Source organism: Tamandua tetradactyla, chromosome 11, assembly GCF_023851605.1.
Source record: "Tamandua tetradactyla isolate mTamTet1 chromosome 11, mTamTet1.pri, whole genome shotgun sequence".
Lineage (NCBI taxonomy): Eukaryota > Metazoa > Chordata > Mammalia > Pilosa > Myrmecophagidae > Tamandua > Tamandua tetradactyla.
In genome coordinates, this window is record NC_135337.1 from 76332387 (window position 1) to 76346847 (window position 14461).

The window sequence follows — 14461 nt, forward strand, 5'->3', positions numbered from 1 at the left end:
AACGGGGGTGTGGAGAGGGGGCCTGTGCTCTGCACACCCCCGACGACGTTACTTCTCCTCTCTGTGCCTCAGTTTCCTCTCCTGTAACGGGGGGGGGCGTTGCACCAAGGAATGAAACAGTAGCCCTGTTGGACACGTGGGGAGCAACGTCCAAGCGCCCCCTCCCCCAATAGTTGTCGGTGCCAAATGCTTAATCGCAGACATTAAGGCCTGCCACCGGCTGGGAGGGAAGGGGGTGGCACGGACCCCCAAACATTTGTTCCAGCCGGGTCACACACACCTGCTGCCGTCCCCTTTCTCAAATGTCCCCCAAACACCCCCATGAGCACTCGGCCATCCGACTGGCACACCCACGCTTACAGCCACCCATGTCCTGACTACGTGGATGTGCTCCCACGTGGACACACACCCACGTGGACAGGCGCTGAAGCTCTACCAAGCCACCGTCCTGCGTCTCATACCGAACACTCTTCTTGCACGCTCACACTCCCCCCGAATGCCGTTCTTTACAACACCCTCGTCTGGACACATTCATGTACACACGGGAAGTTCACCCTGTCTCTAACTCACAGCACACTCAGCGCCACAATATCCCACACTCAGCCTCCTGAGCCGCAGCGTAGCTTCTTGTCGCTCCCGCGTGCGTGCACGCACACGCACACATTCCAACTCGGCGGATCGTGACACCCCAGCTGGCACACGAGCTGACACATGCGGACAGTTACACACAGCCCGTGACCCACGCCACTACACGGCCACACAGAGACAGCTCACACCGTCACACAAGCACACACAGTGCTCACGTACGTTTTCACACAAAGGCGCACGATGTTTCCACGCACCCCCACCCCCCGTGAAGGCGGTGCCTACCCCCCAGCCACACGCCCACGGGAGTCGCGAAGGCACTGCCGCGGGTGTGCGCGTGCACACACACACACACACACACACACACACACACACAGCGGACGGTCCGGAGGCACAGCCCCCCTGCACACGCCCAGCCCTGCAGGAGCCCACCCCCACCCCAGCCAGCCACCATTAAGCTGTCACCAGCTGCCCCTCGGCTGCCTCCGGCTCACCCCACACCGCCGGCGCCCCCCTCCCCTGCGCGCTGGGGGCGTGGGGGGCGGCGGCCGTGCCGACACATGGGCGCAGGACGCACACATGTGCCCACCATGTGGACGCTCGTAAAACGGTTGCCCTGGCAACCGGGACTTACAAGCCTGGGTTCCGCCAAGGGCGGGAGCAGGGGCGTGGGTGGGGCCGCGGCGGTGGGGGAGGGACTGGAGGCAGGAGGCCGGGGAAGCAAGGACCCACGCCCACCCCCACGCGCGGAGGCCCAGACACTCCGGAGCGTGCACACACACACGCACACACACAGAGGAGACCGCCCCACGCCCTTCCCTGTGACCTCACAGGGTCACCTGAGGCACCCCAGCACCCTGGGCCACTCGGTCACCCATCCACACACTTTGTCACCCCCTAGGTAGGTGGTGACAGACACACCCTGATGCACCCCCCTAATTCACACCTGCAGCTGGGGCCTGGGGTGCGCCTGCCTCTCCCCCACCCCCCATCCCCCAGCCAGGCCGGCACCCCGGGGCGGGAGCATCACCCTCAGTGCAGACCCGCCCTCGCTATGCCACCCCCCACAAAGACATGGTCTGGGCCCTGCTGCCCGGGAGGCCAAGGGGATCCAGGAAACAGCGTGTTTGCACGCTTTATTTTTAAACTTTCCCAGTCCAGGCTTGGGCCAAGGCTGTATGTGTGTGTGTGTGTGTGTGTGTGTGTGTGCGTGCGTGCACGTGTGTGGTCGCTGAGCCTCTCACGCTTCAAGTGCAGCCCGGGGGTAGGGTCTGTGGGCTCCCTAGTGTGCAGATGTGGGGAAACTGAGGCCCAGAGAGCGGCAGGGGGCACCTGGCGCCGGCCCCATCTTCCAGGCGGGGGGACAATGCAGTGGTGGCCTGCCACCCTCCCTAGTGTTTGTCCGCCAATTAGTTCTGCTCCTTCCCGCCTCCCAGGGTGTCACCCCCAGGTAGCTCCTGGCAACACCCACCCCTCCCTTCTTTCCTGGCTGCCCTATATCCACTTGGAAGCTTGAAGCGTGAGGCCCAGAGAGGTCAAGCCACTGGCCCTAGGTCACACAGGGACGAAAAGGCTCTAATTCCAGGGCCGCCCCCAACCCCTGTCATGCCTGGGCGGCCACTGCTCCCAAGGGAAGTGGCCCGTTGGCGGGTGGAGGTTCTGGGCAGCCGGCGGCCAAGATGCAGACTTGGCGGGTGGAGAAGTTTCCATCTTAGCACAGGAATTGGTCCAGGGCCAGTAAGCCCAGGGCTGCGGCTCGGGACCCCCAGAGACCAGCCCTGGACCCACCGTGTCCTCATGCCTTTTAAATGCCCCCCTGGCTGGAGGGAGTGCTGGGGTCTGGAGCTTGCCGGGCCTCGGTTTCCCCATCTGCGCCCGGCACGGTGTGTGTGTAGCATCTCGTCAGACCCTTGGAGGGGCAGGGACATCCCCTGGGGTCCCTGGCACACCTCAGCACTGCTGATTGTCTGCCCACGAGGGCTTCCCCAACCCGAGCTCAGAGCTCTCGATTCGGCCAAGCCATCACCATCATCACCCTGGCTGGTCGAAGCTCTGATGTGGCCTGGGAGGCAGGGCTGGGCACCCACTCCTGGCCAGGGCTCAGGCTGGGCCAGAGTGACAGCCCCTGGGGTCCCCGAGAGGAGCCAGCCTAGCCCGCATGGGGGGCTCAAGGGCCAGGGGGCAGCTGAAGGGATTCAGGCAGAGATGGGAAAAGCAGGACTTGTGTCTGTCCCCTCGGGCCCATCTGCAGCCACAAGGCACAGGTTGGGGGGCCAGGCTCACAGGAAGCCAGGGCATGGGGGGCAGCAGGCACTGGTGGGACAGGCCACGGGCAGAGGGACTCACACAGGCAACACACCCGCATGCACACAACAGCTGCCAATGTATGTACTTTTGCATGCACGCACGCACACACTCACACGCACAGTCCCAGAGACACAGCAGCCACCCCCGCAGCCACAAATGTGCCTGCAGTGTTGCACATAGACACACACATCACACAGACACACAATCACACACATTCGTGGCCACACAAACCCAGGCACATAGCCACAGCGGTCGTCGCCACCAATGGTGTACGCATTGTCACGCACAGTCACACGCACACAGCGACACCTGCAGAGACACTCAATGATAGACACACACACATTGGCACACACTCAGACACACAGCTACACGCCCCAAGACAGCCACGTGCACTCCCGCACTCCCACCTTTTGGACACACTCACCGACGTGTCCACACACTCAGTGACACACCCACACAGAGCCAGCCACCAGGCCCGGGGACAGGCTGGCACCCGCCACCACCACCCCCGGCGCCCCCACGCCCGCCCGCCTGCCAGGTCCTGCCGTCGCGTGTCCTTGGCCCCGGCTGCCCTAATCCCCATCTCGTGGCCTGAAGCCGGGAGATAAAGGGCAGCTGCAGCAGCAGATAAAGGAGCCGCAGCCACAAATCCGGGGCGGCAGAGGCAGGCACTGAGCCCAGGTGGCACCTGCCCCACGGCTGCCACCCCCACCCGGCCCCGCTGAGCAGACAGAAAGAGAACAGAGGGGAGGCGGGCAGAGGAAGCCAGAGGGACGGGGACAGAGCTGGACATGGAGTGAGACAGAAAGAGAAATGGGGAGAGACAGAGAAAGACAGAGACAGAAAGAGAGAGCGGCAGAGGGAAAGAGAGGAAGAGGGAGAGACAGAAATGGAGAGAGAAGCAGCAACAGAGACAGAGCACGATAGAGATGCAGAGAGACAGACAGGCAGAGAGGGATAGAAAGAGGGAAAAACAAAGAGAGGCAGAGACAGCGGGGAAGAAAAATGCAGAGACCTCTGAAAGACAGAGGGACACACAAAGAGAGATACTCAGAAAAAGGACAAAAAAAAACTGAGACATAAAAGAAAGAGGCAGAGAGAGAGAAAGCATTAGTGATGGAGCAAAGCGTCTCCTTTCTGGGGCCCCGCTCCTCCTCCCAGGGTGCCCAGATCCCCTGACCGCCTTCCTCCTGCTTCAGGGGGATCAAGCAAGGTTGGGCATTCTGAGGGTGACTCAGGCTTGGTTCCAGATGGGGGGGGGACCTTTTCCCTGATGTCTCCCACATCCTCTGGAGTGACACCGACGGCCGATGCATGGCTCTTGGGAAGCCCCCTGCCACAGCCTCCGTGAAGGTGGGACCCCCAGGGCAGGCTCTGCCCCCTCTATGCCTCAGTTTCCCCAGCCATGATAAGATGCATTCACTCAGTAAATGTTTTTGAGCACTAGGCCTGGGGCTGGGTGCTGGGGACACAGGGACCAAGGCAGACGTTACTCCTGGGCTCACAGGGACTGCTCAGACAGTGAAGAGCCCGAAGGGGCCACCGGACCTACCCCAAGCAAGGGGCAATCAGGGAAGCTTCCAGAAGAGGAGGAGGTGACCTGCAGGAGGAGAACTAACTGAGGCAGGGAACAGTGTTCCTGGAAGAAGGAACAGCACATGGAAAGGCTCAGAGGCAAGACCAGGGTTCATAGGACATCTGAAATGAACTTGGTGCAGCTGAACTTAGGGAGCTTAGGGTGATGAGGGAGGAAGCTGAGGAGGGCAGCAAGGGCTGGGTCATGTGGAAACTTGGAGGCTGTGATGTGGGGCAGGAGCAGTGGGGAGCCATGGAAGATTAAAGAGCAGGGGAGAGCTGTGGTCAGGTTCACGTTTTTAGAAAGAGCTGTGGGGAATCTGGGTTGTTGGGGGCAGGATGGGAGGGTGGGCTGCAATTCCAGCAGAACAGACTGAGGCCTGGGACAGGGGCGAGGGGAGAGGAAGGACTGGAGAGAGATTCCAGAGGGAGACTGGGCAGGACATGGGGACCTATGGTCTTGGGGGTCAAGGCAGGAGATGAGGCCAACATGGGACAGTCCCTCGGCCAGGGACTTGGGAGAAGGAGCAGGATTCAGGGGAGGTGCTGCGACCAATCTGGGCTGCATAGGTGTGGGGACCTAGGGGAGATGCTGGGAGGCAGCTGGAGCCATGAGGTGGGGGCTACTGAGGGGAGACAAATGCAGGCAGGAGGTGCTCTTTTCAACCCCTGTATGCAGATGGAGCTGGGATGAATAGCTTGTTCCTTTCTCACAAGGTCAAAGAAAGGAATACATGAGTTGATAGTGAAAAAGGCATATATAGAATAGGACCCGGTACACAGTAAGCACTCAATAATTGCTTAGCTACTGTTCATTGCATGGTCACCAATGGTCAACTCGCAGCCCCCCTCTTACAGGAAGCTTTCCAGGATTGCCTTACACTGGAGAGGGTAGGGCCATGGCAGGGCAGATCCAGGGAGCCCTGGGAGAGTGCTCCTTTTAGGCTGAGGCTGAAAGCGAGGAGACCTCATTCCTGAGTTTGCACAGCAAAGCAAGACCCCTGTGGACCTCGGTTTCCCCATTTGTCCATCTCCTCACAAACTTTGGTCCCAAGTTTCTGTGGGACGTCTGGAGGAGACAACTGGTAGAACTTCAGAGGGCAATGCGATGGGTCCCCCTGGAGAAGGCAGTGAGCTCCCTGTGCCAGGAGGTGTGCAAGCAGAACTGGGCAAAAAGTCTCCCTGTTGCTTCTGGCTATAGATTCTGATTCCACCATTTTATTCCCAGATTGTCCTACAGAGGGCAGCCGAGGCCAGAGATAGAAGACCAACGACCCCCTCCCCATTTCCCCACCCACCCACCCCCGGTCTGTCTGGGAAAAGGTGGCCTCCGGGGCAAGTCCCTTTCCCCCCTGGGCCCCAATTTCTTCATCTGCTACACAAGCAGCTCGACTCCCCGCCTCACTTCCCTCCCTGGGGAAAGCTTCGTCAAGGTCAGCCGTGAAATGCAAGGGCAACTAAGGGATTGGATGTTCCTGAAGGCAATTCAGGGCTAAGAACAATAAAAGTAATAATAATAGTAGTTATCATTTATCAATGAACTCATTTATTGTTACTCGGGATAAAAACCCAAATCCTCCCGCGGCCCCCCAGGCCCTGCACGTCCTGCCTGTCCCCTTCCTGCCCTGTCCCATCCTCCTGCTCTCCGCCTCGCTCCCTCCTCTCCAGCCACACGGGCCTCCTCGCTGCTCCTCCAGCCCGCCAGGCCCAGTTCCGCCTCAGGACCTTTGCACTGGTTCATCCCTCGACCTGGACCACTTTTCTCTCCCATGCCCCGGTGGCTCTCTCCTTCGCTTCTATCAAATATTTACTCAAAGTCTCCTCCCCCAGGGGAAGCCTTCCCTAACCGGTCTACCTAATGTGCAGCCGCCAAAAGTGGTGACCCAGGCCTCCCTTGCCCCTAGCTATCGTTTACTTCTACTGTGCGTCCGGTCTGTCTTTCCTAGTCCAGGCATTTCTGTCCGTTTTGATCCCCGCTGTACCCCTAGCATCCTTCACAGATCCCGGCACACAGTAGGCGCTCAACGAATTATGAGTTGAATAGTCGAACTTAATTTTTAAAAACATCTCAGCAGGTAAAAAAAAAAAAAACACTTTTATGGGCGCACCGCGGCCAGCTCGCGATCCATTTGGGGATAAATGAACGTCTCTGCTCCACGCGGAAGGCTCGGAAATAATGGATCCCGGGCCCCGCCCCCAGGCAGGACCCGCCCCTCACTACATCAACGCACGCGTGATGGCGTCATTGGGAGCGACGTGCACATGCGCACTTTGCCCAGCGCGACAGAGGGAAACCCTCGCGCGACCCGGAAGACCTTCCCGCCACACTGCGGAGCGGGCGAGAGGGGGACCGATGGCGGGGGAGTCAGCGGAAGCTCCAGGGGAGGGTGGTGGCGGCGGAGACTCAGGAGGCGGCGCGCAGGAGCGAGGAGTGGCGCCCATAAAACTTCAGTGAGTCGCTGGGACAAGGGTGATCTCCGGGGGGCCTTTCTGGTACTCGTAGTACAGCCTGAATGTTGCATGCCGGGAGATGGGGCAGCGGCCCATGGCGGCAGCCCCGCGGGCCCCTTAGTCCTGGCTGTCCCGCCGCCCGCTGGGTCAGCAGCGAGAATTGAGACCGTGCACGTTGGGGACTGTCACATGCGCCCAGATCGCACCGGGGTGGGCGGGGCCTGAGGCGCAGACCGCAGTGCATGTTGGGGGTTGTAGTCTCTGAAGGGAATCCGGGCTTGTGGCGGGAAAACCACATGTGCACCTCCAGCCTCAGTTATCTGTCGGAACTTGTACGGGCGAAGCCAGTACTGCGGGGGCAGACTGGGGCTTGCAGTGTTTGAAGGGTGAGCCGAAGGGCGTACTGGGAAATGGGGGGGGGGCGTGCTGCACAAGGCATTCTGGGACTTGTAGTTTTTCTTGGCTGAAGGCAGCCAGGGCTGTTCTTCGGTAGGTTTGCTCAACAAATTCTGGGGACCTGGGGACAGAACAGTTCTCCCAGTGACCTCATTGAGCGCCTGGGCTGGGCGCTGGCTGGTCGAAAGCAGTGAGCTCCATGTCAGCAGAAGCATTCAAACAGGGGCCGGTGTCCTTGTTTCCCTTTCCCCGGTGCTCATTGAATCTGAACTCAGGAGGGATTCCTTCTGCAAACTCTCTTCTCCCTGCCATTTCCTCTCCCAGGTACCTCACCACCAAGGAGCAGTTCCATGAATTCCTGGAAGCCAGACGGCAGGAGAAGCCTCCCCGGGAAACTGATGTGGGAGAATTTGACAGCAGTGACCTGGCTGAGCCAGAGGCCAAGCGGATACGGCTGGAAGATGGGCGCATGGAGGGTGGACAGACAGAAGATGGACAGATGGAGGGGGCAGCTGGGCCACAGGCTCAGAAGAGGGCTCGGGGCCAGAACAAGAGCCGGCCCCATGTGAAGCCCACCCACTATGACGAGAACAGGCTCTGCCCCTCCCTGGTCCAGGTGAGCCTGAGGGTGCCTCCTGGGGCTGGCAGGAGAAGGTTCTGTTTTCTGGTCTTTGGTGAGCATCATGAGACTGTCCCAGCAGCCTTCAGTCTGAACCTTTCTGCTCCCCTTGAGTTGTTAGGACATAGGTATCATCATCATTCTTGTTTTAAAGATGGAAAAACTGAGGCATTGTGAGGTCACTTACTTGCCCCGGGGCACACAGCCAAAAGACGGACTTGGCGTTCAAACCCAGGTTTTTGGCTACCCCAGCCTCACCCCATTATCCTTCATGCCTTCCCTTTCTCCATAGGAGTCAACTGCTAAGTGTTTCTTTGGTGATCGCTGCCGCTTCCTGCACGACGTGGGCCGCTACCTGGAGACCAAGCCAGCCGACTTGGGCCCTAGCTGCGTACTGTTCGAGACTTTTGGCAGATGCCCCTACGGTGTGACCTGCCGCTTTGCTGGGGCCCATCTGGGGCCTGAGGGCCAGAACCTGGTGCAGGAGGAGCTGGTCCAGCAGGCCCATCCTTTACCTGTCCGCAATGGCTTGGACAAGACCTTGCAGCAGCAGCTGCGCAAGCGCCAGGTCCGCTTCGGACGTGCTGAGCAGGCACTGCGCCAACTGAGCAAGGACCAGCTGCCAGGCCCCAGCCCTGCCTCCGCCGCTCCCACTGCCACCTCAGCCGGTGAGGTCCCCACAGCCGAGGGCGTGCCAGGTCCGGGTGAACGTGACTCCCAGCAGGCCCCGGGGCCGGACCCTGGTACCCTTCCCAGCAGCCCTGTGCAGACCTGCGGGGCCCTAACAGATGAGGACACAGTCAGGCTGCGGCCCTGCGAGAAGAAGCGGGTATGTGGTGTGGTTAACACTGGACAATGCTAGCATCTGACTTAGCCACCTCGTGTGCATTGATTGGGCACCAGCTGTGTACATATCCCTCTTCTGGACACCCAGAATCAGATGCTTCTGGCTGAGATTCCCTCTCTGCATTCCATCCTGGACCCACTCTCAAGGAGGCAGTCTGGGGAGGTCTGGTGGGGGAAGATAGAAAAAGCTGGACACACACTCACAATCCCAGAGAGTCAGGGCTGGGGCAGAAGAGCAGTGGGGAAATCTTCTGGTCATTAGGACTGATGCTTTGATGGTTGAGCAGAAGCTCTCCAGTGGAGTAAAACAGTAAGGGAAACATTTCTTATAGGAAAATTGGCATGTGTTGAGTCCTTGAGGTAAAAGAGAGCTAGGCCAGTTAGGGCAGGGTATACATAGCATGTCCTAGATTGCAAATTGCAGCTTGGAGGATTGAACTTCATTGTGTGTTCTCTTTCCCTCCAGCTGGACATCAGTGGCAAACTGTACCTGGCTCCCCTCACCACGGTAGGACCCGGCTATGGAGGCACATGGGATGGGGTGGGTGACAGGATAGTCCCTGCCAGCTGTGGCCTCACGTGCACGGCTCCGGCTTCCCCCAGTGTGGGAACCTGCCCTTCCGGCGGATCTGCAAGCGCTTCGGGGCAGACGTGACGTGTGGGGAGATGGCCGTGTGCACTAACCTGCTGCAGGGGCAGATGTCCGAGTGGGCCCTGCTCAAACGCCACCCGAGTGAAGACATCTTTGGCGTACAGGTGGGGCCTGTGCAGAGGGAGGGATGGCGGGAGGGCCCTTGGCTGCCACATTAGGGGCTAGGTTGGAGCCGGTCTGTCTCGGGTACCTGGCCTGGCCGGGGCACTGCCCAGCGGTGCAGACACTACTCCTCTGGCCTCAGTTTGATCTGCCCCAAAGGGTTGCTGGGGCTGGGAAGGTTACCGGGGGCTCGGCACCCCCAGGCAGGCTGCGCTTGCCACCGCCCCTCAGCTCCAGTCTGCGCCTGCCCCAGCTCGAGGGTGCCTTCCCCGATGCCATGACCAGGTGCGCCGAGCTGCTGAACCGCACCATCGAGGTGGACTTTGTGGACATCAACGTCGGCTGCCCCATCGACCTCATTTACAGGAAGGTACGTGAGTGGGCGGTCCAGTCGGCCCCGCTGCTCCCGCCCGCGCCCTTGGGGACTGGGGGTGGGCACTCGGTGCCTCAGTTTCCCCAGCTGAATGGCGCAGGTGACTAGCCAGGCAGCAGCATGCTGGGCAGCAGGATTGCAGACCTGGGCGCGAGGCCCTCCCGGCTGCCGTCTCTGCCCCTTCCTGGCTTGCAGGGAGCGTGTGATGGGGGTTGTGGGGGGACCTAGGCAGGTTCTGTTCTCACTGCAGCACCCCCTCTCTCCCAGGGTGGGGGCTGCGCCCTCATGAACCGCTGTACCAAGTTCCGCCAGATCGTGTGCGGCATGAATCAGGTCTGCCCTGCCACGCGCCTGCGTGCCTCCCCCAGCTCCCCTCACTCGACCCCAGGCCTGGCTGGACCTGCCGATCCCTTGCTCCCCGCAACCCCCTGCCCTTCCCACAGGTGCTGGACGTACCGCTGACCGTGAAGATCCGGACGGGTGTCCAGGAGCGGGTGAACCTGGCCCATCGCCTGCTGCCCGAGCTGCGGGGCTGGGGCGTCGCCCTTGCCACGGTGAGTCCTTCTCACAGTGAGCCCCTGGGGCAATGGGTCTGTCACGGTGGGGGGTCCTCCTCAGGATGCGTCCTCCTGGTGGTTGACCCTTGGAGCTGACGCTTGGGGCTGTGGGTCCCCGTCGTGGTGGGTCCTTGTGGAGGCAGGTGCAAGGGGCCTAGGGCCTCTAGGGTTGATCGAGTTCCCTTCCTAATGGTCCCTTTTCTGCCCCCTCTCCCCATCTCTGGCTCTCCTTGTTTCTGGTTCTCCAACTCTGCCTCTGTCTGCCTCTGTCTCTCTCTCTGTCTCTCAGTCTGTCCCTCTTGACCCCTTTCCGTCTCTGGTTCTCTGTGTCTGATCCCCACCACCCCCTCTGGCTCCGCCCTCTGCGGCTGCCTCTCCCCAGCTGCATGGCCGCTCGCGGGAGCAGCGCTATACCAGGCTGGCCGACTGGCAATACATCGAGCAGTGCGCACAGGCCGCCAGCCCCATGCCTCTGTTCGGTGGGTGCCCGCCTGGGAAGCTGCCCCCTGGCCCCTGATGCTCAGCCCGGGCCTCCCCACCCATCCCGCGACCCCTACCACACAAGGCCACAGCCCTGGCTGGGCCCACCCCCTCCCTGTCACCCCTCCTGTTCAGAGGGGCTGCAGGCAAGCCGGAACCCCAGCTTCTGACCCCCCAGGAAACGGGGACATCCTGTCATATGAGGACGCCAACCGGGCCATGCAAACGGGCGTCGCAGGGGTCATGATTGCCCGGTGAGTGTAGCCGCTGCCAGAGTCCCCCCCACCCCACCCCCGCATAAGGGCCAGCATGTGCTGTGGGAACTGTGCAGGAGTGTCCATGTGTCTTTGGGAATGGCGCGGCCTGAATCCCTGTGCCCCTCAGCCCTGCCCTGTACAGCTTGTCCCCATCGGGTGACCCGGCCGGGACTCAGGCTCCAGGGACAGAGAGGAGTAGGGTTGCGGCCGTGGGCGCTGGAAGTTTCCAGGGCATTCAGGGATCTGAGTGCTGCGAGACCCTGGCATGGAAGGCCGTGGGCCACATGGTGGAGCTTCTGGCTGTCACTGTCGGGGGCTGGGGCTCGGGCCAGGCCTGACCCCCAGTGACCTCTGACCCCACCTGCCCGCAGCGGGGCCCTGCTCAAGCCCTGGCTCTTCACGGAAATCAAGGAGCAGCGGCACTGGGACATCTCGTCGTCAGAGCGCATGGACGTCCTGCGGGACTTCACGCGCTACGGCCTGGAGCACTGGGGCTCGGACACGCGGGGCGTGGAGAAGACGCGGCGCTTCCTGCTCGAGTGGCTGTCCTTCCTATGCCGGTGCGTGGGGGCGGCAGGCCGGGTAGGGGGGCGGGAGTGGGGGTGCTTGTGGGGTGGGGGGCATGGCCAGGGTGGAGGGGGCCAGCAGAGTGGAGGGTCCGGCAGGGTGGAGGGCACAGCCAGTATGGAGGCGGGCAGCCCGCGCCCACCCTCTGCCCGCTGCAGGTACGTGCCCGTGGGCCTGCTGGAGCGGCTCCCTCAGAGACTCAATGAGCGGCCGCCCTACTACCTGGGCCGTGACTACCTGGAGACGCTCATGGCCAGCCAGAATGCGGCTGACTGGATCCGCATCAGGTGCTGCTGGAGACGGCGGGGGCGGGGGATGCGGTGGGTGGGTACGTTCAGGCCTGACCCCGTCTTCCTCCTGACAGCGAGATGCTGCTGGGCCCCGTGCCACCCAAGTTCGTCTTCCTGCCGAAGCACAAGGCCAACTCATACAAGTAGCCATGGGCGCCGCGGGTGGGACGGGGCGTCCAGGGGCCACGAGGCTCCCCAGTGTGTGAAGACAATAAATTTTTTATTTTCAAACCCAGGCTTTTCTGTGCTCCTTCCCAATCCCAGGAGTGTTTCAATGCATCCAAGCCTGTTGCTTTCCCCAGCACTGGTCTCCATCACCACTGCCTCCAAGCTCAGGGAGGGCTGCCTGGAGGAAGGGGTCTTAGGGCGGAGGTGGAGGAGGGGGGCTGGCCCAGGTCTCCTGCCTCCCGGCGTGGGGCTCACCACAAGAGCTGGGCCTGCCTGCCCTTGGTGACCTCCACCTCAATGGCCCAGCTGCCTCTTGCCCACCCCCGGCCACGGAATCCTGCCAGTGGGCGGGTGTAGCCTGGAACCTGCTGCCCGGAGTAACCGGGCAAACAGAACCCCATGGGACTCTGAGCTTATTCTCCGGCTGGGCCGCCTCTGCGCCCCTCGCCTCCCTCCCGGCCCACTTGGACCAGGCCCTGCCTCCCCATGCAGCACCCCAAACCCTTCTATGTGCCCGCAGCACCCCAAGAAGCCCTCAGCCCCCGGGGCCTGGACAGCACTGAGGGGCCGGGCAGCCAGCCTGCGCCCACCTGCCCAGAGGCTCTGCCTGCTGTGGGTAAGGGGGCTGGGGCCCTGGGGAGCCGCTGGGGGCGCTGCCGGGGAGGGAGGGGGTACAGCTGCAGGCCAGCGCCCCAGCATTCGTACCACCAGCTTCAGGGCCCCCGGCCCGCCTTTGTCCTCAGGCTCTTCCAACCTGTATCTCCCCCCAAACCCAGAGAAGGATGTGTTTCCGGCTCCTCCAGCAGGTACCGGTCCCTCCCACCCCCTGCCTTGTGGGGCATCCAGGGTGGGGGTTAGGGGGTACGGGGCCAGTCTGCCCCCCCTCACTCCCTTCCCCAGGGGAAGACAGGCCTGTGGGGTCTGAGCCGGCCCCAGCCTGCTGTTGCCCCCTAGGCTTCCAGATGGCGCCATGTGGGTGCTTCTTCGATCCCCGCATCTACCGCATTGAGTGGGCCACCACGGACTTCGGCCACTCGGCCCTGTATAAGCTGGTGGCCGCCGGCCGGGGGGGCCCGGCCTCTCCAGGCACCTACCTCCTGGAGCCCCAGCACTGCCTCAAGGCCCCCGCGCCACCGCCCCCGCCACCACCGTATCCCCACTATCAGCCACTGCCCGGGGGCCCCCAGTACCTCATGCCCTACTTCCCGCCCGAGGGGCCCAGCCCAGAGGCCTTGGGCTTTGTGGGCGAGGGGGGGCCCCCGGCCTTCGTGGAGCTGCCCCTGCCCCTGCTCAAGGAGGGTCTGGCCGGGCGCCCCCCGCTGGTGCCCACGGAGGGCCAGCCTCCCCCGCGGCTGATCGCGCTGCCCACCGAGCTTGGCCTCGTCCCCGGCACCTACAGCCACCCCAAGGCCCACCTGAGCCAGGTGTCCGGGCCCGAGCCTGTCAAGCTGCCCGACTTCCCCGACCAGGGGCCCCAGGATGGCAGGGCTGGGCCGGGGCTGCACTCCCCACCGGGCCCCAGTGAGTCCCAGGCGGCCGAGGCGGGGGAGGCCGGGGGTCCTGAGGCCGCCAGGGCCCTCGTGCTGCCCGAGAAGGTGCTGCTGGAGGATGCCATGAAGCTCTTCGATTGTCTGCCTGGGGCCAACGAGGCCGGGGGCTCCCCACGCCCAGTGGCAGGGCCCACCCCGCCTGACAGCTGCACTGGTGGCAGCGGTGACTCCTCCGGCGACATCCGCGCCCTGCACCTCCCGGACGAGCTGCTGTCCTTCGACTACAGCGTGCCCGAGGTCCTGGACACCGTCTCCAACGTGGACTACCTTCTCAGCTTCAAGGCGCTGGACGAGGGGCCCCCGGCCCACCCGGGCCCCCCTGACTCCGCAGTCCCTGGCCCGTGGCCCGAGCTGCCCGGCAGGAAGAAGGCTGGTGCCTCGTCTGCCAGGAAGGGGAAGCCGGGGGCCAGGGGCAAGCAGGCCGCGGGCTTGGCCAGCACCGCCCTCCCGGGACCCCAGCCGGACCTGTAAGCCACCCTCATTAAAGCCTGTTTGACCATCTAGCTTGGTGTCACTCGGGGCGGTTGCTGGGGGTACAGGGTGGCAGCCGCACGTGAGGGTCCCCCCTTCACCCAGTGGATGGGTGAGGCTGCACCCCAGGCTGTGGCAAGGCCGGGCCGAGCAGGGACCCCTAGAAAGGCAGGGGCTCCACAGGCCTCGTCTTCCAGCCCCTGGAGTACCAGCTC

The 14461-nt window shown here is 62.6% G+C and overlaps 2 protein-coding genes across 6 annotated transcripts; both read left to right on the top strand.

Moving 5' to 3' along the window:
- Positions 1-6754: 6754 nt before the first annotated feature.
- On the top strand, positions 6755-12292 carry DUS3L (dihydrouridine synthase 3 like). Of its 4 annotated transcripts, XM_077121030.1 has the most exons (13): positions 6755-6918; positions 7639-7930; positions 8226-8762; positions 9246-9287; positions 9383-9535; positions 9787-9903; positions 10174-10239; positions 10350-10460; positions 10846-10942; positions 11122-11197; positions 11572-11760; positions 11926-12054; positions 12132-12292. In XM_077121030.1, the coding sequence occupies exons 1-13, from the start codon at positions 6821-6823 to the stop codon at positions 12202-12204; spliced, it is 1980 nt and encodes a 659-aa protein (XP_076977145.1). In that variant the 5' UTR covers positions 6755-6820; the 3' UTR covers positions 12205-12292. The 4 variants fall into 4 exon arrangements, with proteins under 4 accessions (XP_076977145.1, XP_076977143.1, XP_076977144.1 ...); XM_077121028.1 differs by having other exon boundaries at positions 9765-9903; positions 10174-10460; XM_077121029.1 differs by having other exon boundaries at positions 9765-9903; positions 10174-10460; positions 10870-10942.
- Positions 12293-12387: 95 nt separating this feature from the next.
- Positions 12388-14271, top strand: PRR22 (proline rich 22). Of its 2 annotated transcripts, none has more exons than XM_077121032.1 (3): positions 12388-12841; positions 12969-13031; positions 13180-14271. In XM_077121032.1, the coding sequence occupies exons 1-3, from the start codon at positions 12712-12714 to the stop codon at positions 14244-14246; spliced, it is 1260 nt and encodes a 419-aa protein (XP_076977147.1). In that variant the 5' UTR covers positions 12388-12711; the 3' UTR covers positions 14247-14271. The 2 variants fall into 2 exon arrangements, with proteins under 2 accessions (XP_076977147.1, XP_076977148.1); XM_077121033.1 differs by having other exon boundaries at positions 13002-13031.
- Positions 14272-14461: the final 190 nt, after the last annotated feature.

What these genes read in the sequence shown, in the direction of transcription:
- DUS3L (XM_077121028.1), top strand. Translation starts at nt 6,821, where the DNA reads ATGGCGGGGGAGTCAGCGGAAGCTCCAGGGGAGGGTGGTGGCGGCGGA. An exon ending in AAGACATCTTTGGCGTACAG is followed by an intron (nt 9,536 to 9,764) that starts GTGGGGCCTGTG and finishes ACCGCCCCTCAG; the next exon opens with CTCCAGTCTGCGCCTGCCCC. An exon ending in GCAGGGGTCATGATTGCCCG is followed by an intron (nt 11,198 to 11,571) that starts GTGAGTGTAGCC and finishes ACCTGCCCGCAG; the next exon opens with CGGGGCCCTGCTCAAGCCCT.
- PRR22 (XM_077121032.1), top strand. Translation starts at nt 12,712, where the DNA reads ATGCAGCACCCCAAACCCTTCTATGTGCCCGCAGCACCCCAAGAAGCC. An exon ending in AGAGGCTCTGCCTGCTGTGG is followed by an intron (nt 12,842 to 12,968) that starts GTAAGGGGGCTG and finishes CTTTGTCCTCAG; the next exon opens with GCTCTTCCAACCTGTATCTC. An exon ending in GTTTCCGGCTCCTCCAGCAG is followed by an intron (nt 13,032 to 13,179) that starts GTACCGGTCCCT and finishes GTTGCCCCCTAG; the next exon opens with GCTTCCAGATGGCGCCATGT.